At 36.5% G+C, this 27,243-nt stretch overlaps 1 protein-coding gene across 2 annotated transcripts; it reads left to right on the forward strand.

Moving 5' to 3' along the window:
* ARMC1 (armadillo repeat containing 1) lies at positions 1-26,653 on the forward strand (the record flags this gene model as incomplete). Of its 2 annotated transcripts, XM_082014888.1 has the most annotated exons (7): positions 1-68; positions 1,523-1,738; positions 5,871-5,962; positions 21,928-22,117; positions 25,630-25,746; positions 25,831-25,905; positions 26,462-26,653. In XM_082014888.1, the coding sequence occupies exons 2-7, from the start codon at positions 1,547-1,549 to the stop codon at positions 26,651-26,653; spliced, it is 858 nt and encodes a 285-aa protein (XP_081871014.1). In that variant the 5' UTR covers positions 1-68; positions 1,523-1,546. The 2 variants fall into 2 exon arrangements, with proteins under 2 accessions (XP_081871014.1, XP_081871013.1); XM_082014887.1 differs by lacking the exon at positions 1-68 and having other exon boundaries at positions 812-1,738.
* Positions 26,654-27,243: the final 590 nt, after the last annotated feature.

The following is a 27,243-nucleotide window of genomic DNA, read 5'->3' on the forward strand; positions in this document are numbered from 1 at the left end:
AAGGCAAAAGGTGATCAGGATGGAGAGAGTTGTAGGAATAATCTGGTGCTCAGGACGCAGAACTGAAAGTCAGAGACTTTGGTTAGCATCAGCTCCACAACTGACTTGATTTTTAAATTTTGAATAAGTTCAAGTTTTAATAACTTTTTAATTTAGAGTTGTGTGCTTTCAGAGAATAAATTATTGTTCATTGGTTGAACTGCTGTATCTCCCAGTTGATCTCCCTTTGATCTTGTGATAGTCAAGAAGAATAGCCTGGAGACTAATCACTGGCATGTACTTTTCATATTAGCACTCCCTTTCCTGAAGGAAGGACCACTGAATTAGAGATTAAAAGCATTTTGTCTGTGTGAAAATGGCAGAGGTTATCATAACTACAATGTGTATTTGTGGTTTGTTGTTTGAGAGTATGATTAATTTGTGTTGCTGAAATGCCTGCCTTCAGTAAGAAAACAATATAATGCTTATACAATATTACTTGTTTGGGAACTAATGTTAAAAGAATGTGACCCCTTACAGATGTAATTCGGTTTATTTTCATGCAGGGGAAAATGAGAGTACACAAATTAACAATCTGTATTTATTCACACTTTTGTGTCTTAAGAAAAGTTACTTGCATGAGGCAACACCAGGGCCAGAGTTAGCGTTTAGTAGTTTGAGAGGCATATAATCAGCCTTTTGAAGGAAACTAGTTTTTTGCATCAAGATGGAGCATTTTCTGTGAGTAAACTTATGCTTTTGTTGCCTGTTAAGTAGTTATTCCTTATTAAACCACTCTGGAATCTGATACTCTCAAACTAACACTTGTCTCCTTTGAAATTGATACGGTGGCTTGGACTTCGGCTGGAGCAAGGCATGACCCAGTTGCTTTCTTTTTATTGAAAGGGTACTAGTGAAAAGAAAAAAAAAAAAAGCAACCCCAAACCCCAGCCTCTAAAACCCTTTTTGCCTTTGAATGAGTATGGCATTACACTAGTTATTTGATATATAGATCCAAATTAAAACTTAATGTTCACTGTTCTTGCTGCAGTGTTAATCTTTTGCTGGCTTTTCTGGTTCATTTTTGTGTAAAATTTTATTATTGCTAAAGGTACTTTGAAAATACATATTTTGATCTTACATGTGTTTATACAGAAGGATGTTTATAAATTTCTATGGTGCCTTGCTGTGAGGCACTGGATTTCTCAGAAATATTTGTCTGTAGTGTAAAAAAAAAAAAAAAAACCAAAAACACCCAAACTTAGATAACATAAACATACTCCTGTGAAGGCTTACTGGTCTGAGATTAGGTATAGGAAACATCAAAAATCAAAATATTATTAACCAAACCTACCTGTTCCCTGCATAGGAGGTTTAGATTTCCAGTTTACAAATTTCAAGATCCACATCCTTGTCAATTCCAGCCACATTCCATGAATTCTAGTCCTTGGGTTTCTTATGCTTATAATAAATCAGTGCTTTTGTGTTACCTGTTTTTTAATTAATGATAAATGTTGTGGTATTAGTAATAGAGGTTTCTGAGTTTTTTTTCCTGCAGGTATTTTGTATGCATGGTACAGAAAAAATGAATTCTACTATGAGTGAGGAGCCTGATGCACTATCTGTAGTTAACCAACTCCGAGATCTAGCAGCTGACCCATTGAACAGACGGGCCATTGTTCAGGATCAAGGATGCCTGCCAGGTCTTATTCTGTTTTTGGACCATCCCAACCCTCCAGTTGTTCATTCAGCTTTACTAGTAAGTATTCTGGAGATAAATTTGTATGTCAGTAGGACATTTTGTAACTTTGTTAATATGTCTTTAAACAAGTAAAAATGTAAAAAAATAAAACCTGGTATTATGTTATGTGGATATTCGTTATATGTGTGGGGTTTTTTAAAATATGTATTTCAAAATTGTTTAGCAATGACACATTATGCCAGGGGAATTTATGGTTTTTGGAAGAGATTAATTTACTTTGCATTTTTTCCCTAATACAGCTATTTCACTTTTTGTGTGGAGGGAGGTAAGCGCCCTTAAATCTCTCTCTTAAGATGAAGTTACAAAGCTTGGTAAATATATACAGGGATTTGACATTCATATTAAAAAAAAAAAAAAAAAGGATTATTTAGGTTAGAAATTACCTCCAGAGGTGATATAGTCCAATCCCATGCTCAGATTAAGTGTACTCGGATCACAGCTCAGGATTGTGTCCGCTTGGTTCTTGAACACCTTGAAGGGTGGATATTCCATAACCTCTCTGGCACCCTGTTCCAGCATTTGACCACCCTCATGGTATTAACAACAAACAAAAAAACCCAAAACCCCAAAGAACAACCCAAAATCTGTTAATATCTAATACAATCTGTTCCAGCTTTTGTCCATTTATTCTTGTTCTAAATCCTAAACATTAAAGTCCTGATTTCTCATCCTGAATCTAGGTACTAACTTAAAGTGAATTTCTTGCTTAGAAACAGGACAAACAAAAGTCAAGATTTTGTTAAAAGTCTAATTCAGTTCTTCTAATAGCTTTTAAGTTATTAAAATTTGTGGTGCTCTTTTTTCCATTATTATGTCATTATTGAATTCTAAACAATGTTAAGCTAAAGAATAAAGAGCTTTGGCTTTTACCTACAAGTATACATTATTCTATACCATTAAGACCTATCTGTACCATAGTTCTGTTTTTTTAATTTGTTTACTTTCATAGTGGGTATTAGTGAACTTCTTGGAATTACTTCAGTGTCCCTGATATTTTGCTAGGTTCAGAGAATGAGATCCCATAATCCAGGAGACCTGTGTCCTGCTAATTGGTGTTTAGGTTAGCTTTGACATAGCATTTGCCAGACTGTAATGTTCTTCACTAGAAGAACTCCTGAGTTGCGTTCACAGTTCTTGGGAATTTGTTGCATTGGTTTTCTTTCCAGTGCAGTTTCCTTAGGTTGTGGTCTCGAAGGAGGATCTTGCTTAGATGTCTCACTCTTTTTTTTCCTTGCTTTGCTCCTTTGGGCTGCGTATTCTCACTGCCAGCATGAGATTGAGTAATCAGTCTATGATCATGTTACAAAAATTAACTTGACATAGAGAGGACTGACATTGTCAGATTGATGAGGGCTAATCCAATTTGCAGTGTGGTTCCACAGCCCCAGATACTATTCAGGCTGTGTTGTAAGGTCCTCTCGTTGGGTGGGAGTGGGAGACAGCTGTGTTGTTCCATTTAGTGGTAACCTACAGTTAGAGTGGATTAAAAATCAGGATTTAGAGACCATGCTATATCCCAGGACCCTGGCTGCAGTCGGAAATTGATCAGTCTGTTGTGAAAACATGTTTTTGTCTGCTACTCAGACTTCTTGTGTTTGTAAGTTCTTGAACCTCTAAGGTCTGTAGCTTTTAATATCTTTGCTGATAACTTTTTGGTCTTAATTTTTAATATTTTTCCATTCTGAAAGGTCATTTTGTTTTATTTTTTCAAGCCATCCCATTGGTCAAAAAGGTGCTTCCGTTTGAATGGGAATCGTTAAATGTCATGCTTTTCCATTAAGTTTGTACCTAATAAAAGGATGTACAGCACTGACTTTATATGTCTTATTGTATTATTCTGCTATTCCCATAGCTGAAATTATAATTAATCTGTATGAATCATAATAGTTCCCTATTTAACTTTTTTGATACGTTGCAGAATCTTTGAGGGAGGATGTTTTCCTCCCCTGTGCAGTTCTATCTGATCAAGAAGTGGTATATTTCTCTGTAATTTTTCTAGTTGTGATTCTAGGAATTCTTTACGGTACACTTCAAATGCTAACGGTTTTGAGTGTTTTAAATAAAAAAACAGAAGTAACCCAGGCAATACTACTTCTTTTCCTCTTACATTTGGACTGAAATTTTCTCAAATACGACTCTGAAGTTAAGAAACTTACATAAACATTTCACTTATAAAGGTGTCTTTTGTTACTAAGACTGACAACAGTGCATTTTTATATTCAAGTATAGAGATAGTCCTGTTGATTATGGTGAAATTGCTTGTGAGCTTAAAGCTAATGTTAGCTAAGTGTTTTGCTGAACAGAGGCTGGGCCAAAGTCCATAATAGTAATCTTCCTTATGCCTTCAGCAGACATACTGAAGCATAAACGATCTCACTTTGGAGGCGCAAAGCTTTGCATCTCCCATGGGGGACAGGAGGAATAGGACTTCCTAGTCTTGAAAAGTCAGGTCACTTAAGTTGTTCTGATAACTTTGTCTTTGGTCTTATTTTAGTAGAAGTTACATTTGTGTGTAAAGAGTATGTAAGAGATGGAAAAGTGTCGGACTACATTTTGACTTAAATAACTAGCTGTTAAGAGAGTGGATTTTTCTTTGTCCAACAACATCACATCGTTACTAAATTGCCTGAACAGAGACTAATAAAAATGAGAAGCTTTTTCCACCCGTAAGTTAGTGGTTCAGAGCTATCATTCAGATATTTCCCCATAGTTGAAAAATAACAAAATAAATGCATATACAACATTCATGAACTGCAATTAGTGATACTGATGCACATCAGGAGATAGCAAAAATCACATTTAGAGTTTTTATCATGCCAGACAGCAGCCAGACTTTCTCAGAAGGCAATAAAATGGTCTTGAATTTTACCTGATGTGTGCTGAAGATGGTTTAGAAAAAACTTCAGATGATTAGTTCCCTGTCTCTGAAGGGATTAAGGAGCATGTTATTTTTAAAGCAGCTATTGAGCAGCATAGCTATTATATTACTATATTTAAAGAATTGGTGCACTTCTAAACCTTGCTATCACAAACCCCATTTTATAAGCGATTGTATTTGTGTATTGCAGGATTTTGCAAGTGCAGTTCTTGTACCTACATCAATAAAACACTGATCAAAGCACAATGCACAATACACCTTTGGAGGTTCCTCCTAAGAAAACTTTCAGTACTAACGTAGGTATCTCATGAAAAGAAGGACTGACATTTTAACTGGAAGAGTATTATGTTAGGAAGATCATTCAAATGTACAGTTGCTGACTGAGGTCAGCAATGTAAAGTTGTGCAAAAAGTCTACCTTGAAAGTCAAATAAACAAAATAGATGTGTAAATTCCCAGTTGAGGTAACGATAAGCTAAGCAGCTTGCAGCTGCTTGTATTCTTATTCCTGCATGGAGCGATGAATATTGCAGTTAGTCTTCAGAAGCTTATAAATACGTTAGACCTCTTTCTGTCGACAGTAGAAATTTGGTGGTGGTGAGTTTTCTAGTACTGGGGTGAGCCCATAGAACTGATGGAAATTATACTAGAATCATAGTGTATAAAAATTACTTTAGATCTTAGGTCATGTAAATGTTTGTTGTAAGGGACTTCTGGAATTCATTCACTTCAGCTTCCTGCTTGAATTGGGACTGTCACCAACACTCAATCAGGTCAGTTGTAGCTTTGTCTCGTTGATTCTACGATCCCACTAGGTCATTTGTTCCAGTGTTAAACTACTTTCATAGTGAAGAAACTTTTTGTAATACCCGATTTGAACTTCCGAAGCTGCAATTTGTGGCTGCTCCCCTTTGTTACATTGTCTGCTGCTGCAGAGGAAAGTTTGGCTTAATCATCTTTGTAAAGGCTTTTTGAGTAGTTATAGACAGCTGTTAGATTGTCCCTTAGACTCTCTTAGCTGTATAAACAAACCCAGTCTCTCAGCCTTTTCTTGTAGATTAGATATTCTATGCTTTCTGTGTATGTATAAGAATAAAACAATTTTTTAATGTTCACAGTAGGTGATAATAATCTCTATCTTATTAGAACTCACATTGTGAATGTTTTGCAAATGTACACTAATAAAAAAATGATAATGTACTGGACATATTGATGATTTGCTGTGATTCTTTTTTTTTTTTTTTTTTTTCAGGCTCTCCGCTATTTGGCAGAGTGCCGTGCCAACAGAGAAAAGATGAAAAGTGAATTGGGTATGATGCTCAGCTTACAGAATGTAATACAAAAGTAAGTTGTTGGATCCAAAACTGTGTAAACATAACATTCTGATGCAAAGTAAAACTTTGAGTATGAATTCGTATAGTGAATTTTTAATATTGCTTTCTTCCTTGTTGAAGTGATGTGGCTGCAAGCAAATCGTTTTCATTTTACAGTATAGCAAAGTAATTAGACCATAGTCTACAAGAAATACTCATTTGAAAGTCATTTGCGAAACAACGGATTCCTTACCTGTGTTAGAGATGACTAATTTTGTCTCCTTCCTTTAGGTTCTCCTATAGTCCTTCTCATCACTGTAAAAGAGTGCCTTGCACTAAGTGCATTTAATGAAATTGGTTGGCATCTGCCACATCTATTCTTTGAATCCCGCTTTTGGGAAGGGAAATTGTATATGCAGTATGTTTCTTTTGATGTATTTTTGAAGGTATGTATCAGCAGTTCTGTGTTGAGGAAACATTTTGCAGGTGGAGAAGAAGTTAGTGAGGTTTCTAGCAGTCTAATTTCTTTGTAGAATGTGTCATCTGGGTGATGTCTCTTAAAATTTGTGACTGTTGGATTTTAAGATGGCTAACTGTTGAGTGTTGAATACTAGAAGATGTGTGGCTAGATGCATACTTGGAGAAGATGCACATGTGTGCTTATCAACAGAAATTAATATGATGAACTAAGATGAGTCACTATTAGCAAAAAAAAAACCAACCCAACCTCCTTCAAACATTAGTCTGTCATAGCAAGAATTAATGGGCCATCAAGTTATCAAAAGGTGATTATATTACACACAGTTTGATAGTGCTGTAGTTAACTGGACTTTTCAGATGTAAGGGACAGTTCCATGAAGGAGAAGAAAAGTCCTGTTGCTGCACCGAGATGTATCTCAGGTAAATGCTTAAAACAATTATTTAAAAAAGGATGAAACACAAGTAAAATTGTATATTAAAGATTCAAGTGGAAAGCTTCTGAGTCTTTAATATGTTAGTTGAATCTCTAATATATCACTTGTGGTGTAAGTTACAAGTTTCTTTTCTAAAAAACCCATGGTTAGGCCTTGCTAGTTCCTTCATCCCATAGCCCCTTCATTTTTTGTTGGTGTATGTTTTGTTGGTGTATCTCTCTCTCTCTGACACTGCTTATGTAAACGTGTGAACCTGAAGAATTGGAGGGGAAAGTTTGGTCTGTTCACGAGTCCTGTGTGATATGTGATCTAAGAAAGATTAAAACTGTTTACCTTTAAGTACTTCATTAATTCTGCTAAAACTAACAAAATTGTGTATTTGCATGAAACTGGGCATTATGCCTAAATATCATCTTATTATTCAACAGTCACCCAAAACAGATTTAAAACAAATGGCTTAAATAGGGCAATGAACTAAATGACTAGGATTCAAAAGAGAATTGTTCTCAATTTTTTCAAATAATGTAATAATTGTAACTTTTTAAAATTATAGATATTTTTAATAGGATGTATGGGGGAAAATGGAATTAAGTCTTACAGTATTCGCCTTTATTAAGGGCAAGCATAATTAAGGTAAAAAATACACTGAAGTCTTTGCTTGCTACTTCTATAATAACAATAAGAACTGTTTAGGTAATAACAGAAAGATGTATTTCAGAGGATCTTACTTTTAGTATAGATTACATGCCTGCTTAGAGGATAGAGACATCCTTAAGAAATTGTTGAAAGGGGGATGGTAGTTCATTATCAGTCTCTGCAGCTTACAAATACTACTCAGGAAACAGTCATAATGAAAACTTTTGTTTAAAGGATTTTATGGAAGTCTCTTTGACACTATTTTTTTTTACATTTCAATTTCAAGGACCAAAAGTGTGAAGTTCAGGAATGTGCAGAAAAGGAGAGATAAGCCAGTAAAAACTGGAAATCTTGTAGGTGATCTTTTTTTCTAGAAAGCTCTTTGGCAAGAGTTAGAACATACCTTTGATTTGTAGCCTTGTAACTTGTAACATTTGGAAAGTGCAATATCATGAAAATTTAAATACATAGTAGCATCTTCAAACACAAGACTTTGTCATGTGCTTGTCAGGATTTTAGGCTTTAATGTTGACAGGAAATGCTGAAGCTAAGTTTTGTATTGCCTGCAGAAATATGGAGAAATATGGTAGAAAAGTGCTGAGAAGATAGTTATAGAATTATTTTTGTCACAAAAACCCAGTGGTTTGGATTTATGATATTTTTGTTACAAAGTCTGTCGGGGAGAAAACAATGTCTCTATCTTCTTCAGGTTTGCTTTACAAAATGCGGATTCTAGCTTTTAATGTAATTTCAAGTAAATTGAAATTTGGAAGATATTGTAGTCCTTTGAACTAAAACTAAACATTAATAAATGCAGTAATAAATGCTTTGGTCTTAATGACCTCATGCTGTGCATTCCAGGGTACTTTCCAGAATCCACGTATCTGCTCATTGCTCTATCTAATCTAAAATCTTTTGATTATTTCCACAATTTAATTTGGGGCTTAGATTTTTTTTTTTGGTGATGTGTTATAAACACACAAACAAATCATACAAAGAGATATGAACTTCTGCCAGTATTATGCTTTTCCAGTTATTGCACAGTTCAAGCGAGACAGAACCCAGCATCTTCTGGACTAGAAGTTGTAGTCACTGGCTTTTTGCTCTTGACAGATTAAGCACATCCTGTGGTCTGAATCTTTCCCTTTCATCAAGGATTTTGTAACTCTCGCTGTTCACTTTCATGGACTTCTCACTTAACTAAATGATATCCAGTGGTTTTCCCTGTTCAGTACTGAATCATGACAAACTGTATTCTGCCACTGATAAAGCTGTGTTACGTCTTTTCAAGCAATGAAATGGAGCTCGTGTGCACAGAGGCAAGTCGCAAACTGAATATTTGTCATATTTCAGACTTACGTTGATGTTCAGCAGTGCTGAACTGACACCATGCTTAAGTCAAGAGTTTGTTTAGAATTCCAGTTCTCTTTTGCTTTCAGTTATGTTAATCCTGAAATTTGAGGGCTTTTTTCATCATGTGAGTGTATTGTTTTTATAAGCCTTGAAGGTCTCTGTATTACAGAGACGTCAAGTTCAGGTGTAGAATTTCTTGTTGTAACCTGCCTACAGCTAACCAGTCTAACAGATCTTTAAACAGCCAATGTCATCAACTAGAAAATAGTTGAACCTGGTTTGCTACTTATGATTTCGTGTAATAGTACATGGGAGCCTCGGGCACAGGCCAAAACCCTTTTGTTGCAAGTAATACACAACCAAGGGAAGAAGAACATAGCGCTTGTTTAAACTTGTCTTGTGAAGGTGAAGTGCTGTTTTTGTTCATCCACATCTGCTTATTTTTAAGTGAAGCTTGATGCATCTTTCCATGTTATAAGCCAGCAGTAGTAACTGTGTTGGAGAGAAAGCAGACCTTTAAAATCTTACCTGCAGGTTTCCAAACTTTTATTTTTCTTTAATGGCTGATACTGCTTTATTGCTGTCACAAAAAATTTCTACTCCCTTGCCAGGTGACTGAGTACCTCTAAGCGTTATATGTAGAAGTGTTTGTGTAAATACATAAAAAGGAGAGGAGAAATTGAGGCTCATTGGAGAATGGTGCTTCATTGTATTCCAGCAGTCATCAGCAGTTATTTAATATTGAAAACTGGGTTAGTTGCTGGCTTTATGAATTGTATGGAAGACTTAATGTGTCCATATGGACTTTATAAAATGTTATTAGCAGCTACTAGATTTAAAATTAATTAGGATTTATAGCCTACAAGGAAATATACTAATTTGTGTTCAGAGTGAAAGTGACTTTTGATGGACAGTAAAGGTCAAAGTTCATAATTTTTCATAATCTTTATGAAAAGCATAATGGCACTATTTAAATATAACTAACATTCTATTTTAAAAAAAACAAACTGATGAAGAGTCAATATACTAAATAGCTCTTATTATGGAACGGCAAATTACTGAGAGTAAAATTCCAATTACTTAGCTAAAAGAGCTTTTCAAGATAGTCTTCCTTTGCCAGGGTGTCAGATTTAACAAGCTGAACTAAATCCAGTGCATTAATCAGCTTTCCAATTTATTACTCGCCTAAGAAGATTAGGGCAATTAATATGTGTTTAATTAGAGTCCCTTGCAGATCTGGTAAAATACATGCAGTCTATAATTGCTGGCTTCTTACTCAATTTTAATTTTTGGTAGTCTTAATTACCTATACTTTCTGAAAATTTAATTATTCATTGAAACCAGCAAAGTTTAAATTTATGATGTCTGACCAAAAAAAAAAGAAAAGCCAAGTCTTTCAGGTAGTATTTGCTGAAATTAAGGTAGAAGAGATGTAGCTGTGTGAGATACTTTTTCTCCTTTGAGAAAGACAGGGCAAAGGTCATGTATTAATTAGCACGAAAGCGAACTACATGTTTGAAGGGATATCTGATGATGAAGGGGATGTTGCCATATCATAACTGGCTTCAAGATAATACTTTGTGAGAAATTATAGCTAAAAATTTCTGTAAACTTTTCACATTTACTGCATTTATAAATTTATGCTATTGATTGCAATACTAGAATTCTGATCTGCAGAGAAGGAAGTCGCTTTTTGCAGACTGTAGAGGTTTTTTCTATACCTGAATCACTTAGTAATGTTATTTTTGTATGTGGGGTATTGGTACGTGGGGATTTTTTTACACATCAAAATCGAGAAATAGTTTCGATTGTGTAATGGGGAGCGTGATTCTGTTGCATGATTATTTTTGGACTCTACCATGTTTGTGATTGTGTACTGAGAAGTTGTGGGTTTTGGAGAAAAACATGGTTATCCTATGTCTTAAATATTCCTGTGAGCAGGAGGTTCCAAAAACTTTGGTTTTAGAAATTACACAAATTGTAGCGTGTCACCTGGAACAGGAGTAATACACACATCTCTGCCTATTCCCTGTTAACTTTCCTGAACTTTCCTGTTATTTTCCCAAGCCACCTCCTTTTACCCATTTTGTTACATTTTTGTCTATTAGGAGGTAAGTGCTTCTAGAAAATTACACTGTTGGTTGCCGGTGCTTCTCTTTGGGCTGTGGGGCTCCAGTCTATTCAGTGCTGTAGCAATGAGATTGTTAATAATAGATGGTCACAGCAGGAAGATGTCTGCAAGCTGTTTTATTCAGCATTGTTAAGCAAAATGGCTTAATATTCCCTTTGCCCATCCCTAGTTTCTTTAAGGAATGTTGTTATTGTATATTTTGTTAATATTACAAGTTTCAGAAATATACTGGTTTGTGTAGTTATTTTTGAAAAAGCATCCTGTGCCAAAAAAACCCAATGAAATATTAGGAAATGTAGAAAACATCAGTATACCCTCTTTAAATATACCATATTATTTGTTCTAAGTGGCTGAATGCTCCTTTTGTCTGTCAGACAGCTTCCTGGGAGGGAGCGGGGGGTGTGTGTGGAGCGGGGAATACTATTATGCCGAACTCTGCCTCAAGAGCCACCTGACATGGCATGCCAAAAAGCAACTGTCTTCTCATTTTGTGATGAGGTTCAGTACTGAGGTGGGAGGAAAGATATTTAAGTGGATTGGCAAAAGTCAGGAATAGTAGTGATGGCAATACAGGAGGATGCCTTTAACACTCAATAAACCTTGTCGACAGTTCATGTCAAAAGCATTTTAAGAATACAATGACCTTCACTGGTTACTACTGCATTTACAAGAAAAAGTGCTGAGGTAGGTTGGTTGATATATTGACTTTTGCTGACAGCTAAGAGCAAAGAAGGCTTAAGATGCTTTGAAATAAAAGTAGCAAGTTGTTTTGTGAAGTATTTAATACTTAACCACAGGTGTGGATTGACAGTATTGTAAGCTGGGGCCGTTTATCTGTGAAAAGGAACCTGGTAGATACTTAGCACTGTGAGGTTTCTCATCTTTCCTTGCCAGTATCATGTGTCTGCTTTTGGGTTACAGTGAGGTTGTCCACAGGTGATTCTTGTCCCTGGCTTTTGACCTTCATGCAAAGTGTCCCAGAAGAATGGCAGGTTTTTCCTATTAAACCGTGTCTGGATTACACTTTTTTCTTTTTTTTCCTTTTTTTTTTTTCTTCCCTGAATGCTGCTCAAGCAAGAAACACAGTCAGGTGCTGGGGTGTGATTAGAACTTACATAGTTTCATGTGGGTATTACAGGCAATAAGTGCCACAAAGGGAAATGCCTCAAAAAATATTAGTGATGAAATAGTCTTCATTAGCATTTAGTTTCTGAATGGAGCTGTTATTTCAGAAGAAAGTGAATTTTACTCTGGAAAAACTAACGCAAAGTGGATATGTTGTTATGAATTAGATGTATTTCTATTCAGGAATGTATTTTTGTACTTCGTTGTTTTGCAGTACATGCTCAGTATCTTTCTGCAAGATTTCCATTGAATTTTACAGGTAGGAATTCCTATGTAATAACTTGGAACAAATTAAAATTGTTAGCACATTCTGTAATTACACACTACATCATCAAGTTCACACAATTTTTTTTTTTTTTAAACCTCGGTGCATACTTCAACCTATTTTGCTTGACTGCTGTCCCTTTGGTGAGCAGTGAAGCTGCTAATACTGGCTTGCTTTAAAAAAAAGAAATCCGTTGCCAACAAATAAGTAGTTCAAGAGTATGAAAACAAGACATTTAAATAGTTGTTGCTTTCAAAGTTACCTACTTCAAGTCTCTGCTGACTAGATTAATATTAACTGTATTAGCAAATGAGTCAAATACAAAGATTGTACACAAATATGCCTACATAGACTAAACCTGCATTTTTTTTGCTCTGGTACAGGTTGATGCTGTAGTGTAATTCTTATTCACATAGTTTTTGTTTAGGGAAGCCTTTATCTGTAAGTTTGCAAACCTTTTTTTTTTTTACTTTCTCTAGTAGATTTCAGCAAAATAATCAGATGAAGCTTACTTCTCAAATTATATGCCTTAAAACACTCCACAGTTGTTGTTATTTGATCTACTTAATGCTATTAGCATCTGATAGTACAAGACGTGGTATTTGGCTTCCTTAAAAATGTTCCTAAAATGCTTCAGTACAGAGCCTAATTCCAGCACTACCAATACTTCTACCTGGTCACTACAGCATTATTACCAGAAAGGAATGGCTTTTTAATGCCAGTATTTGATATCTTTCACCGGAAAGGGCCAGAGAGAGTCGTTACCCTTAAGACTTTTTTTTTTAACCTGATGCAATTTGTTGAAGCAATATAATAAACATGATTTCTGCCATATAAATCCATGAAATGATTACTGTTCATTAGCAGGCAAGATGTTGGAACTAGCTGCTGTGAAATTCAACATGGAGTTTGTGTCTGTTATGCAGACTCTTGTCTAGCAAATGCTACTCTGAAGCCTTTTGAGTTTAGTTGAGTAACAGGCCTTGATTTTTTTTTTTTTTTTTTCTTTTGAGATGGAGAATATGTCCATATGGTAGATAACAAGCTGTGGAAGATCAAAAGTTGATCTTCCATTTAGCATATAAATAGCAAGAGTTAAACAAAATTGGATGAATAGCTGGGTTAAACATATGGCATATGTTCAAATCTGTTATCTCATTCTTGAAAGTTCGTTCTCTTCTTGTGATCAGAGGACAATAGAATGAATCAGGGAAATGTTCTAAGCACAGGTAATTACTCAGTTTGCTAAATGTTTAAGATTATATCACAGTCACTGATTTTATAGCAGTTAATGGGATTGTACTCTGATTTTACTCGGATTTGCATCTTATATTTAATATTTAGGCTTTTTTGTTTTTTCAACAGTCTTCAGAACATCCCAGCATTTATACAGCGTTTCTGTAGATTTCCAGGGTCAGTAGACATGACTCAAATTGAGCTGGAAGTGGCACTGAGAAATTCAATCTTGACTCTGAATTTCAGTGAGGTATCTTTTGTTTAGTACAAAATCAACTTCAAGACATCAGGTTTCCTTGTTCCATTCTAAACTTTTCTTTAGTGTTTCCTGGTGAAATTGGAGTCTGGAAGACTTGCCAAGTGGCAGGCATTTTGCAGGTCTAGAAAGCATTGTAGGGAAGTCTGTCTGACCTTGCCTTGTTTCCGTGGTCTGACAGCCTTGGAGTAAATAAAGGTGATATGTAGCTAGCACATGGTTGATACCACTGGAGTGCAGTCACATAACACAACTGCACTCAGACTTTACATAGGTTCATCGAGCAGTACCAGCTGCTTGATTGTTGGAGCTGGAGATTCATACTGCTGCAGCTCTGTGTGTTCAAACTTGCCCAGTTTTACAGGTTCTATTGTTTTTCCTGTTCTATGTGTATGAATTATTTTTCCTATTGTTAACCCACTGCTATGCTTGAGATGATGTTTTTGGCCAACATAAGGATCCTGCTGTCTATATTCTTAAGGATTTTGACTTCTTTCAAGAAAACAGATGGCAATCCTTTTTGTCAGATGCTGTGTAATGTTATCTGGTCTTTACTGGGTGTTTTGGGGCTAGAGGGAATTGAGGTGTACTGTAATGGGTAGCATGCTAATAGCACCATACTGGGACTGTAAGAAAGTGTGTGCTGAAGTAATGCTCTTTTTCAAGTTGTTTTCAAATTACTTGCCCGTTGCCTGGAATGAGTCTGAAGAGCAGCCATATGCTTGTGAGCCCACCGTATCATGGGATGCACTAAAAGCTCGTAAGAAAGAGCAGCATTCTTGGAGATAAGAAAGAATCTTGCCCTGGCACTGGAGCAGAACAGCCATAAAAACAGCCAGATCCGATAACTGTCTTAAAACAGATTGCTTTTTCTCTAATACCATGCTCTTTCTTTAGGCTTGTCATTCATGCTCAAAATTTTCATCAAAACCATGTCAATCATTGAGTTTTGCTTCTAGAATCAAGGATTAGTCATTTCCCACTTCCCCTTAGAGAATGTAGTAATTCTTTGCAGCTTACTGCTCCCTTTTGTTATTGCTAGAGATGATTTCTTCTTTAAAAATAGGAAGAATGGTCTCTGAAAGAAATTGGGCACCTGGAAATAAATACATCAGTGGTCTTAAGGCATAGTTGATGTGAGTATCAGTGTTAGCTATTTTTTAACATTAATTAAATCAAATGATAAATCTCTACCAAGTATATACTTTAAGCTTTCTAATACAGCTGCTTTTACCCAACAATGTATTTAGATAGAATTCATGCCAATCCATTCAATTCTTACTTGCGCTTTTTGTGTCATATAGGATACTATGTTTATTGAAGTGAATGAGGTTCATTATGGAAATAAAACGATGGTTCAAAATACCGTTATGTGAGATCCTAGCAAAAATATTAGTTCTGCCTCATAGGGGCAGTACTTGCATGTATGAAAAAGATGATCAACTGATAATATATACTTGTATGTGATCATAAATTTTCTGAAACTTTTTGGAAAGGTACTTGGGTCATTCTAGAAATGGAGTCTCAAACCAGTATTTTGAAGAAAAAATTATGCATTCAGTCCTTTGTTACATTCATTGACTTGCTTAGGATTTTTCTGTGATAACACTTTAAGTTAAGTCTGAGAGTTGGTTTTACTTTTGCGTAGGTTATTTAGTATGGGATTCAGCTGAGGTCTTGCCAAATATGAGCCTTAACTTGGATAATGAAGACATTTTTATTCTTCAGACTCTTCATATTTGTTAGATTGGAATTGTGTGGTGGCTTTTTTTTAAAGAGCTGGGCTTTAAGGTACTTTTTTTCCATCAGTAGGTAAACGCCTCATATAAAATGCAGGAAATTTTACCTGAACTGACTTTAAAAGGTTGAGGTCTATTTCTTTAGTTTTGTGGGTTGGGTTAATCTTTCCTTCACCACTGCTGGCTTTCTTTGCTTTTACAAACCTGCTCTTAATATTCCTGTGTGTTGGTTTCCCAGGTACTCATGAGCAAGAGCATAGTGATGAGCCATGCAGTGCCCATGTCCACCTTTTCTGACTGGCTGTAACAGCCTTTCCCCATGCGTTGTAAGGCTGTATGCCATGCCCCTTCCTGTATGGGGCCATGCATACTGAAAACAGATACAGACACTCTCTATGTGGAAGTGTTTGTTACATGTGTATAGGTGGTGTACTGCAAATGTACTGCTCTTGTATATCATTTTCCTTGCTTAATAGAGTTTTGAGTAGGCTGTTCTATTATAGAAAGAGTACCTTTAGCTGCCCTCTTCTCACAGAGGTTTCTCAGCCTTGTACAGGGAATGAGCTGTAGCTCTTCTCCATATATCCTGCAGTGTAAGTGATGCCCCCTTCTAAAGCTAGAAGTAGAGAATGGTTCGTCTGTCGTTTGGATCTCTTACTCATGAGCAAGCCTGGAGAAGAAAGTCCATTGGTACAAGGCTGAAATTGGTCCCTAAAGTACAAAATGAGTATTCTTGAACTACATGAGATTTATTTGGGCACCACTGAGAAGAGCCTGGCTCTGTCCTTTTTGCACCCTCCTTTCGCGTATTTATATACGTTGATAAGATCCCCCGTGAGCCTTCTTATCTCTGGCTTGAACAGTCGCAGCTCTCTCAGCCTTTCCTCATCATCGCCTTAATCATCTTCCTGACCGTTTGCTGGGCTCTCCCCCATGTTCCTGTCTCTTGTATACTGGGGAGCCCAGACCTAGAAACAACACTCAAGGTGTTGCCTCAGTAGTGCTGAGTACAGGGGCAGGATCACCTCCCTCCACCTGCTGGCAATGCTCCTCCTAATGCAGCCCAGGATACCATTAGCTGCCTTTGCTGCAAGGGCATGTTGCTAGCTAATGTTGAACTTCATGTCCACCAGGACCTCAGGTCCTTCTCTGCCAAGCTGCTTTCCAGCTGGTCAGCCCCCAGCCTGTGCTGGTGCCTGGGGGTGTTCCTCCCAAGGGCCAGGGCTTTGCACTTCCTGTTATTGAACTTTGAGGCTCCTGTCAGCCCATTTCTTCACCCTGTAGATGTCCTTCTGGATGGTAGCACAACCCTCTGGCCTATCAGCCACTCCTTCCTGTTTTGTGTCATCTGCAGACTTGCTGAGGGCCCACTCTGCCCCATCATCTAGATCCTTAATGAATATATTGAACAGGATTGGACCCTGTGTTGACCCATGGGGTATACTGCTAGATACTGGCCTCCAGAGAGGTTTCATGGCCACCTTCTGGGCCTGGCTATCCAGTTAGTTTTCAGTTCACCCCGCTATCTGCTCGCTCAGTCCGTGCTTCATCAGCTTCTCTATGAGGATATATTGTATAGGAGATGATGTCAAAAGACAGTATCTACTGCTCTCCTCTCATCTACAAAGCCAGTAATTTCATTGTAGAAGGCTATCAGGGTGGTGAGGCATGACTTCCTCTTTGTTAATCCATGCTCACTTTTCCTGGTCACCTTCTTGTCCTTTATGTGCCTGGAGGAAATGGTTTCTGGATTTGTTCATCACCTTTCCAGGGGTCAAGGTGATCATTCAAAGATTATCAAGAGCCTTGAAGTTTCATGAATGAGTAATTAGATTTGTCATCTTACTGGGGGTAGTAAACAAACTGAGCAAGTACAACCAAAAGCAGCATCACTGTAGAAGTGAGACTTTTGGAATTGAATGACACAAATCTCCTTTTGATAGAATCTGGGATGTAACCGAATCTCTGGCAAAGAAAGATACCCTCTTTAATTTGAAAACTTCTAGGTTATAAACTCAGTAGAAACACTCTACTGAAGTACTGTTACAGTATGTTTGTTATCTGTATGGCTAATGTGTCTTCAGAGCACAATGTTGGTATGCCATTAAGGAAATGCATGTAATAGTTTCTGTGCTTGTGCACAGGGTCTCTGCCATACTTTGAGCAGGGTTACGGTTTCCTCTGATACAGAAGTGTTTATGTAATGTACACATATGTATATGTTTATTTTAAAACTTATACATAAAATACTCTAGCTTTAAAAAGGATAAAGTGGTCTCTTACACACATGCAGACACACATTAAAAAACCCCCATACACATATATTTATAAACGTATTTATATCTTGTCTTTCTTCAAAAGGGGGAAATCCACTATATTAATCTTTCTCAACCTTTGTGCTTTTTCTAAAGGAACAAACATAACGTTCTATATTACCGTTACATCAGATGCAGCTATGCTAGGAAGATTGTTGGGGCCCTTCTATAATCATTTATGATGCTGTGTGTATACTTAAGTGAAATGCTGGTTGTACAGACGTAATGCTATATGCTGCTTAGATGTTCTTTCCAAGCATGCATACTCAACCCACATCATATATACCTTTGGAGTTGTAGCCAGTGATTTTCATGTCCTTCATGTTTAGCTAAAACTGTAAAAAAAAAAAAGTCTTGTTATGCTAATGAAACCTCTGCAGCACTTGGACCATGTTTACAAGGTTATTTTTAATTTTGAAGAAAATGAGAACTATTTCTTGTATCCTTTTCTGACAGATACAGCACATGTCACTTGGATTCTGTGTTCATATTACTTATACAGCCAGCCTTGGGTGAACATAATGGAAGGACAGGCAGCAATCTAGGATGACAGGAATTCAAGACTACTGTGAAAATTAAAGGTTTGGGTTTCTGACGGGCAACTTCTGAATCTTGCTGAAGTAATGTAAGATGTTACTGCCTCTGAAAGGGATGGTAACGAACGCTTACCAACTGTTACTCTGCTCTAAGTAGAGACTACCATTTCCCTAGCAGGGTAGCAGAACACTAGTCACAGAATCATGGAACAGCGCAAATTGGAAGGGACCTCAAAAGATCATCTGGTCCAACCTTTCCTGGGAAAAGGAACCTAGATGAGACTGTCTAGTGCTCTGTCCAATCACATCTTGAAAGCCTCCAGCGGCAGGGACTCTGCTGCATCACTGAGGAGGTTGTTCCAGCAATTAATTGTTCTCAAACAATCTCTAACTGCATAGTGACTTTATAGCAGGTACCTTCAGTGGTGAATGAAGTGCTGTGCTACAGTGTGAATGGGGGTGGTGGAAAGATGAGCAAGAGTTCCCTTCTGCTGCTCTGATGGTGGCCGGAGGCTGGGTCGGACAGCTGTGAGCAGTGGTATCTGAAACTGCTGACGTGCAGGTGCTGGGAGGACCTGTGTCAGTGCCCCCAGAACCCTCTTCTCTTAAGGTTGCAGATTTTTCTCGTTTCAGGCAACAAAACCACAGCCAGTGTGTTATCCTTATTTGTAAAAAAACCTTCCACTATTCTACTATGTTTTAAGGTTACATGTAGTTTTGTTGTATTTATCGCTTTGTTATAAATATAGCATACAAAGAAACAGAGTGAGCGTTGAACCTTGGTTTTACAATAGAGCGGGTTTATTATACTTACTTCCAGCTACATTTTTTTTTTCCTTAGAATCAGAGAATAGGTTGGGTTGGAAGGGACCTTTAAAGGTCATCTAGTTCAACCCCCCTGCAAGTGAGCAGGGACATCTTCCACTGGATCAGGTTGCTCAGAGCTCCATCCAACCTGACCTTGAATGTTGCCAGGGATGGGGCATCTACCACCTCTTGGGGCAACCTGTGCCAGTATTTCACTACCCTCACTGTGAAAAAATTCTTCCCTATATCTATTCTGATGTTAAGATATTATGGTCTATTCTTTTTATAGCTGTTGTATAAATTACTTTAATGAAAGAATAACAGGTTGATGCAAAACTTGTATTCACTCATTTTACCACTACACTAAAAATTGTAGAAAGCTTTGTGTAGAATTTTGTGTATCTTTTTGTTCTGAGTTGCTGAAAGTGTAGTATTGCATTACTGCAAAATAAAACTGGCTTATACCTTTATTTGGGATTGTTTTGCAATCTCATATTCTTATGAGACATCCATTGTTCTTGCCCTTGTAGTATAGTGTCTGAGTGTTAAATGCTGCTTCTTATTACACAGTTGCTTATTTTGCAACAGATTATCTTTATATGTGATTAAAGTCTTGTGTTTGTGATTTTTTTTTTTTTTATGACTATAAGAGGGGTAACTAGAGCTATCATCTGTAACTTAGTGGTAGATAGTAGTAATCCTCTATTTGGAAAAATACAGGAAATTATCTGAGTAGCTTGTTTAAGTGTGTGTGTATACATGTAACATTCACTTGTACAGACTTTTTTCCACTATCTTGGAAAACTTGTGTCAAATAAGAGCAGATTTAAATTTGTGTTTTCAAATCAACAGATTGTTTCAATAGTACGGTTAATCTTAGGTCACTAGTTTTCCAAGGACTATGCCAAGTATAATATTGGGAGCACAAAACATGTATGAAAATCACTGTTGGTTTTTTACTCACTTGCATATTTTATATTTGCTGACAAATTGATAAATTTAAATTATCTTTCCTTATGTATATATATGCATATATTTATTATGGCTAATATTAAGTATATTTTATTTCTCTCTTGTTTTTCTGATACTTTTTTTTTTAACTCTGGGATACAATAGTACAATTGTATTCAAGCAAAAATTCTTATCAAGAGCATAGTGGGTACTGTAGGTGGGATAGTGACATTTTCAATAGTGTGCTTAGTTAACTGTATTTAAATTTGAAAAAAAAAAAAAGGTCCTCTATTGTAAATCACTTGGAATGGACAGGATTGTTGTTGTTGTTGAAAGAATTTGCCAAAGCTGATAGGTGGGTAAATTTCTTAGTATCTTGATAAGATGCCACTTTTGCACAAGCTAATTTATTACTACCTCAAGACATCAGCTTGCACAGCTTTATCATCTATTCTATTACTTTATCTAATAAATTATGGAAGGTTGAAGTTGAAATCTTTATGAGTTCCCAGCACTTAATTTCTGTGAATTAACATAAGCTGGTTTTTTGCTATAAGAAAGCAGAACGTAAGCATGTATTTAAAATTGAACATGTGCTGAAATGCTTTGTTATTTTAGGTCTTGGTTGTTTGCTTATTACCCTCTCTTTTTTAATTTGAATGCTATCAATGTACTGAAGGATCAAAAGAACTTACGTTTTCCTCTCCAAACAGGTGCTGTTCAAAACAAGGTGCAGTCAATTTTTTTTGGGGGGGGGGGGAGGCGGGGGGAAAGCAAGCTAGCTGGGACCCCTACAAGTTGAGAACTCCCCTACAAGTTGAGAAGTCCTAACATGCTTGCTTCAGTGTTCTTTCTTGTCCATATGGTAGGATGGAAAACGTGTTTAATGTATGGTAATTAAGGAAGTCAAATGGAAGAAAAAAAATCTAAAGATACTTGTTACTTACTTAGTGTTTGCTAAACAAAGCAGCAAAGCTGTCATTCATTTTAAGACTAATTGCAAGTTGATGCAGTAATAATTTTGTTTCTGCACATAGCCTTAAATCACTGGGCTGAATTTGGACAACAGGTTTATATTAGAACTTATTAAAATTAGTTTTAATTAATCATAAGAAATTAATATGTGTTTGATCTATTGTCTACATTTTTTCTATCTAAAAAATGTTATCGTATCATTCATACTGTAAATTTTAGTCTAATCAGAAGTAGCCTTTGTATTTTTTAAGAAAATCTGGGATTCTGCTTTGCTGTTGACACTCAGTAACTTTGGAGAAGAAAACATTTGGAAAGATTGCAGTTCTACAGGGAAATTATTTTTATTATGTAACAAGGAAAGTGGGAAATGATACGTATCACAAGGCAGCTGAAGGTCTTTTGGTTAAAAAAAAAAAAAAGCTCAACACAAAGTAACAACAGTGTACTGAGCATGTACCACTATGTTTTGTTTTCAGTTGTCAAACTGGTGTAAACTGTATTTGTGTTGTTTGAGAACACAGAGTTGTTTATATTGATATTAGAATTAAAAGATTGACATAAAAATTGGAATATGGGAAAGGAAATAGTTTTACCTAATTTCTCCTCTCACCTTTCAATATTTTTGCTATGGATTGACTGTATAATTGTATTTCTGTAGCATGTGGATTATTCCAGTTGCAAGGACATAATCAGCAGCTGTTTGGATTCCTAATGTAAAAACAAACACTTACAAATCTTAACGCCTTTTTTCTTTAAGGACCACTACACCAGGAGAGACTAAACTTTTAGCTTCTGAAGTCTATGATATTCTTCAGTCTTCCAACATGTCAGACATGGACAATGTAAATGAGATGAATTATCGTCGACGGAAAGCGCAGTTTTTCCTTGGCAGCACAAATAAGCGTGCCAAGACGGTGGTTTTGCATATAGATGGCCTTGATGATTCGGTAAGGAAACCTTCAGCATTTATGTAAATAAGGCATGCTGGACTGAGATGTATTTTGCCCAGAAAAATAATGTACTCGGGCTACTTGTGTGGCAGTGTCAATTGTCAGCAATTTCTGTGAATCGTGTTTTGAATGACAAGATACATATAAAATCTTGTATAAGTTGAGGTTACTCTAAAGAAGATATTTTAAGGCAGTTTCCTTAATGGCTTTCTAATTACTCAAAAAAAACCTATCCTGTTTCCACCTCTCCTAATTTTCTTTTCTTTTTCAAGAAAGAATGGAATAAACACTTTACCTTCAGGAGTTTCACGTAAAGATATCTTGTGGTTTTATAGGTGTGTTAAGCTAAAAAAAAGTTTCCTTTTAGTCATGAGAGATTTCAGATACAGGGGGGTTTCTGTTGTTGGGGGTTTTTTTTAATTACTCAGAGTTTTGAAGTGCTGTATTTTCTTTGAGCTGGTTTTGCTACACCTTTTCATTGGGAAATCTTTTCTACTGTAGTGACTAGAATGGCATTTGAGTTAATGAGGTCTCACTGAGTCTTTATGTAATGTCAGAATAACTTCTACGGATTTATCTACCATACCCCTGTAGATAACACCCCAGGGCCATGTTTGCCTTTTTACGGCTGCCAGACAGCATGTAGACTGTTTAAGCATGTTATCCACAAGTGCCCTCCGGACTCTGTATCTTCAGTTTTGTACCCATTTTAAATGATCAAACCTGATCCTTTGCTTGGTTGCTTTACATTTTGCCAAGTAAGCGTGTCCACAGACCCAGTTTATCAACAGCACACCCGTTGTACTGTTTTCATAAGACTATTGTTAATTCCTTTAGAAATAACATGCTGCTCTGGCTCACTTTATACAAGTAAATATTTTTTACAGTTTCGTCCTTCCAGCACTTGCTCTGTCTAGAAAGGCAGTGCTTTGTCAACACCATTGGCTTTTCTGCTCTGAAGTTTTTTTTAATTCAGTCAAATCAGTTGTCTCCTGTTAAGTTTGTTTTGTTTTGCTTTTAAGCTTGTAGTTGATTTGTTTGTTCACAGGTATCTCCAAGCAAGAAATTTAATCCACTTCTATTTTGCAAGTTTAGGTATTCTGGCTATAGTCTGATTCTACCTTAACAGTGTTTCTCTGTGTTCTTCGACAAATGGAACTTGGTGAGATTTGTGGAGTTTCTCTCTTAAATGCTGAAGCAAAGATATTCTGGAAAAGTGTAGGATATTTAGATATTCAGCTCCAGAGAGCAAAACTGCAGGCTTCTGTAGTTGCTTAGAGCATGCCAGCATGTTTTCTTTGTTGAAGAAAATAAAAATCTGACTGTGTGCTGGCTGGAGATGGCTAGTGTACATTACTGTATATTTCATCAGATGATTAAAGAAATGTTAGTGATACTTCAGGTGCCCACCCAGCAGTTAAACATCCCTATAATGTTGTTTTAAATGTCAGGATAAGTTGGGACTGAGAGAATGATGAAGGATGTGAATGGTAAAAGCAGCTTAGTTTCATTCAACAGTTTATTCCTGACTTAACTAGCAAAGAATATTAGGTGGCACATACGAGTGGTAAAAGGCATAATAAGTAAACACAGGGCTGTAAATACTGTGTTCTCAGTTTACCTGTGCTTCGACATTTAGATTTGAAACAAGAAGCTGCTGTTAGGAATGATTGCAAAACTACAAATGCTTGTGAATTTTGAAATGTCAAGTAGTAGATATTGATTATTTCAGAAAGGGAGGGGAAAGGTCAGTTGTTGTTTATTGTGAGGTCAGATGTTTTTATTTTAAGATCTAATTACCACATTTGATGATAAGCTTTAAAAAAAAAACCGGAAAAAATGAAGCAGTACATTTTAGTAGTATTTATTAGGGTATGGTAATGAGTGTTCAGTAGTCTAGCAGACTACTTGCTAGACTACAAGGTGTGATAGAAAATAACCTAAATTTCACTTGTCCTACCCTGTACCTGTTCTACCACGTGCCCATGCTTCAGGAATACCATGCAGAAAGATGTCTAGATGTGCATTCCTGGGGTTTGTGCCTAACTCCCATAGTTAGCCCTACTTTACAGAAGATGTTTGTGCAGCAAGGCCAGTGGCTGCCAAGCTTCCCGATTTTTATGGAGCCTGTATGGACCTTGGTAGGTTTTGTCTTTAAGAAGTGATTCACCAGTTACCTGATCACTGATAGCCTCATTTTGACTTAAACTGAGGTGCCTGTGACTTAACCTGGGATCTCAGAGTAAAAAGCCAATTCTGTCACAGAATTGCTATATAGCCATGTAAGCATACATTATTTATTTAGGCTAATAAGCTGCAAAGGTGGTGCTGCTTGTGTCCAAAAGTAGTTTTGATTCACTCATGCAAGGCAGCCTATCATCTTTGCATTGAATATTTCCTGTGTATGAGAAATGTAGCCTATCCAGCAATGTTTTTTTTAGCCGTCAAAAATGTTAATTATTTCAATACATAAACTTACAGAAATGAATTCTTTCAATAGATGTGCTAAACTGCTAAAACAAACAAACAAAAACCTGTTTTGGTTAGTTCTTCCAGATATTAAAAGAATTTAACATACTTGTTGTGCATGAAACTATCCGAAATCCTGACGAGTAATTATTTGATAACTAATATAAATATGCTTTGAAATAGCTTATTATTTAAAACCTTGCAGAAACTTGCAGTAAAAGTTAAATACATCATTATTTTGAACCTGCATAAGGTTGCCAGTTTATTTCTGGTACAGTGTTATCTTTTCCTTTTCCCCCTTCTGTGCTAGCAGTCGCTCCAAGTACATTTTAATCCCTTTGGTTACATCCATCTTGTGCAAATATTAAAAGGGGAAAAAAAACAATAGAACATTCCAAGATAATGTAGAACAGATGCAACTAGTACAGGTCAATGTAATGTTACAGCACAGCAGGCGATGTCACTTGCTTTAAACATAACATTCTGTGGGTTATCAACCAAATATTTTCCCTTTGAAATAAGAATTAAGATTATACTGTGCAGTGATGTCCATGAGCTGCCACAGATGAAGCAGCTGAAAGATACAACAGCTGCTTTGATGCATTCAGTCAGTATGGAGGCAAGGTGTCTGATAAATAGCAACTTAAACACTAACTACTCATCAATGAGCACTTCAGTCAATCAGAACTTAACCAGAGGGGACTGTTTAGCTGATCATACGGAGAAAAACATTCTTTGCTTTTCAGCACTTTTCTCTAATTATTTACAGTTGATTCCATCCTTCTTTGACTTCTGAAGTGTAAGCAATTTTTTCTTTTCATTTTGTGTTTTGTTTTTTGTTTTGGTTTGGGGTTTTTTGTGGCAAGAGAGTCTAGTATTTGTGCACTAAAATGTAAGTCTTAGTTTTTCTTTTACAAAAATGCTGTTGAGTAACTACCTGCTCTCAGACATACAGGAATGCCTTAACAATTCCTTGTTAGCATTTTCACATGGTGTGTTATGCAAGTACTTTAGTTGTGGGTTTTTTGTTTGTTTTTTAGTCTCGAAGGAATCTTTGTGAAGAAGCCTTGTTGAAAATTAAAGGTGTTATTAGTTTTACCTTTCAAATGGCTGTTCAAAGGTGCGTGGTCCGAATTCGCTCAGACTTAAAAGCAGAGGTAAGTGCTCAATAGCCCTCCAGATCCTCACATTATTGCATTCTGTCACACTAAGCTCTTGGGTTTTTTCCTGTGTACTTGCAGGCATTGGCAACAGCAATAGCATCAACCAAAGTTATGAAAGCACAGCAAGTTGTGAAAAGTGAAAGTGGTGAGGAGGTAGGATATGTATCTTTGTAAATACTAAATGTTTTAGCTCAGCTGTATCTTTAATAGCAGCACCTCTGTGCCCATAACATCTGATGCCAGGCAAAATTTTCTAAGTGGGAGTGCTATGCATACAGTACAAGGAGAATAAAGGGTATCCTATGTCAGGACGTGTGTCAGTAGAACAGTTTTACAGAACTTACTTGTTACATACAAAAATAACTGTAATTGTTTCTCTCCTTAATGATGTAAAAAGGATCACAGTGAACTTTTTTTTTTGGCTGCAGTTGCTGAAGTGTTTTTATTTCATGACTACAGTAAAAGGGCTACGTCTTTATTTGATACTTTTCTTCCATGTTAAACCAAAGCTTTTCTGGTGTATCTTCTTTAAGCATTATAGATTCCACATATATAGTAGGTTCCATTTATATTCTTGCTGTATAGGGAAACGGGGAGGAGTCTTACAATATGCATGCCTTTCATCCTGAATATGTATATATATGTAACTTCCATTCATTCTTTTAGGTTACAATATTTGACATAATTTTAATCTGTTGTGTTTTATCAGATGCTGGTTCCGTTCCAAGATACTCCAGTGGAAGTAGAGCAGAATACAGATCTACCTGAATATTTACCAGAAGATGAAAGCCCTACTAAGGAACAGGACAAAGCAGTGTCTCGTGTTGGGTCACACCCAGAAGGTGCAGCAAGCTGGCTCAGTACAGCAGCAAACTTTCTATCAAGATCTTTCTACTGGTGACTTGTATTTGGTGTTAAAAGACTGTGTGAATGAACCAACAGGGGGGCCAGTTTTCCATTGGTGTGGTGAACTGCCAAGTGCAATTTGCAATAAATCATCACAAAAATTTTAGATTAAGCAAATGTATGCTGCATTTTACTTTTTATTGGATATTTAGCCTAATAGGGCAGGTGTCAAAGGACAGAGGCCTCCAATTGGATTGTTCTTTCATTTGTTTTTCATGTAGATTTTATTGCTTCACTTTTTAAAAATGGGTCCACTGTTAAATACCAAATGTTCATGCGTATAGAGCTTTAAGTTTGACTTCACATGAAACACATGATTGGGAGAATCCATTTAACTCATCTCAGGGCCTCTGTGAAAGAAAATTCTTAACAGCTCTAGTTGTGCATTAGATAAAACACCCTTTCTATTTCTGTGTCCCTTTGGACTAATGTTATTTTGTTTCATTTTCTAGATTTTGACTCCAGAGAAAAAGATAGTCTGCCTCTTTTGTTGCCCTTATTTTGGCCAACCATGTTCACAGCATGAGCACAATGTTCCCCTTTTGCTATTAAACTAGAATCACTACAGCCTTGACATTTATAATC

The sequence above is a fragment of the Phaethon aethereus genome (assembly GCF_964289735.1).
Source record: "Phaethon aethereus genome assembly, chromosome: 2".
Taxonomy (NCBI): Eukaryota; Metazoa; Chordata; class Aves; order Phaethontiformes; family Phaethontidae; genus Phaethon; species Phaethon aethereus.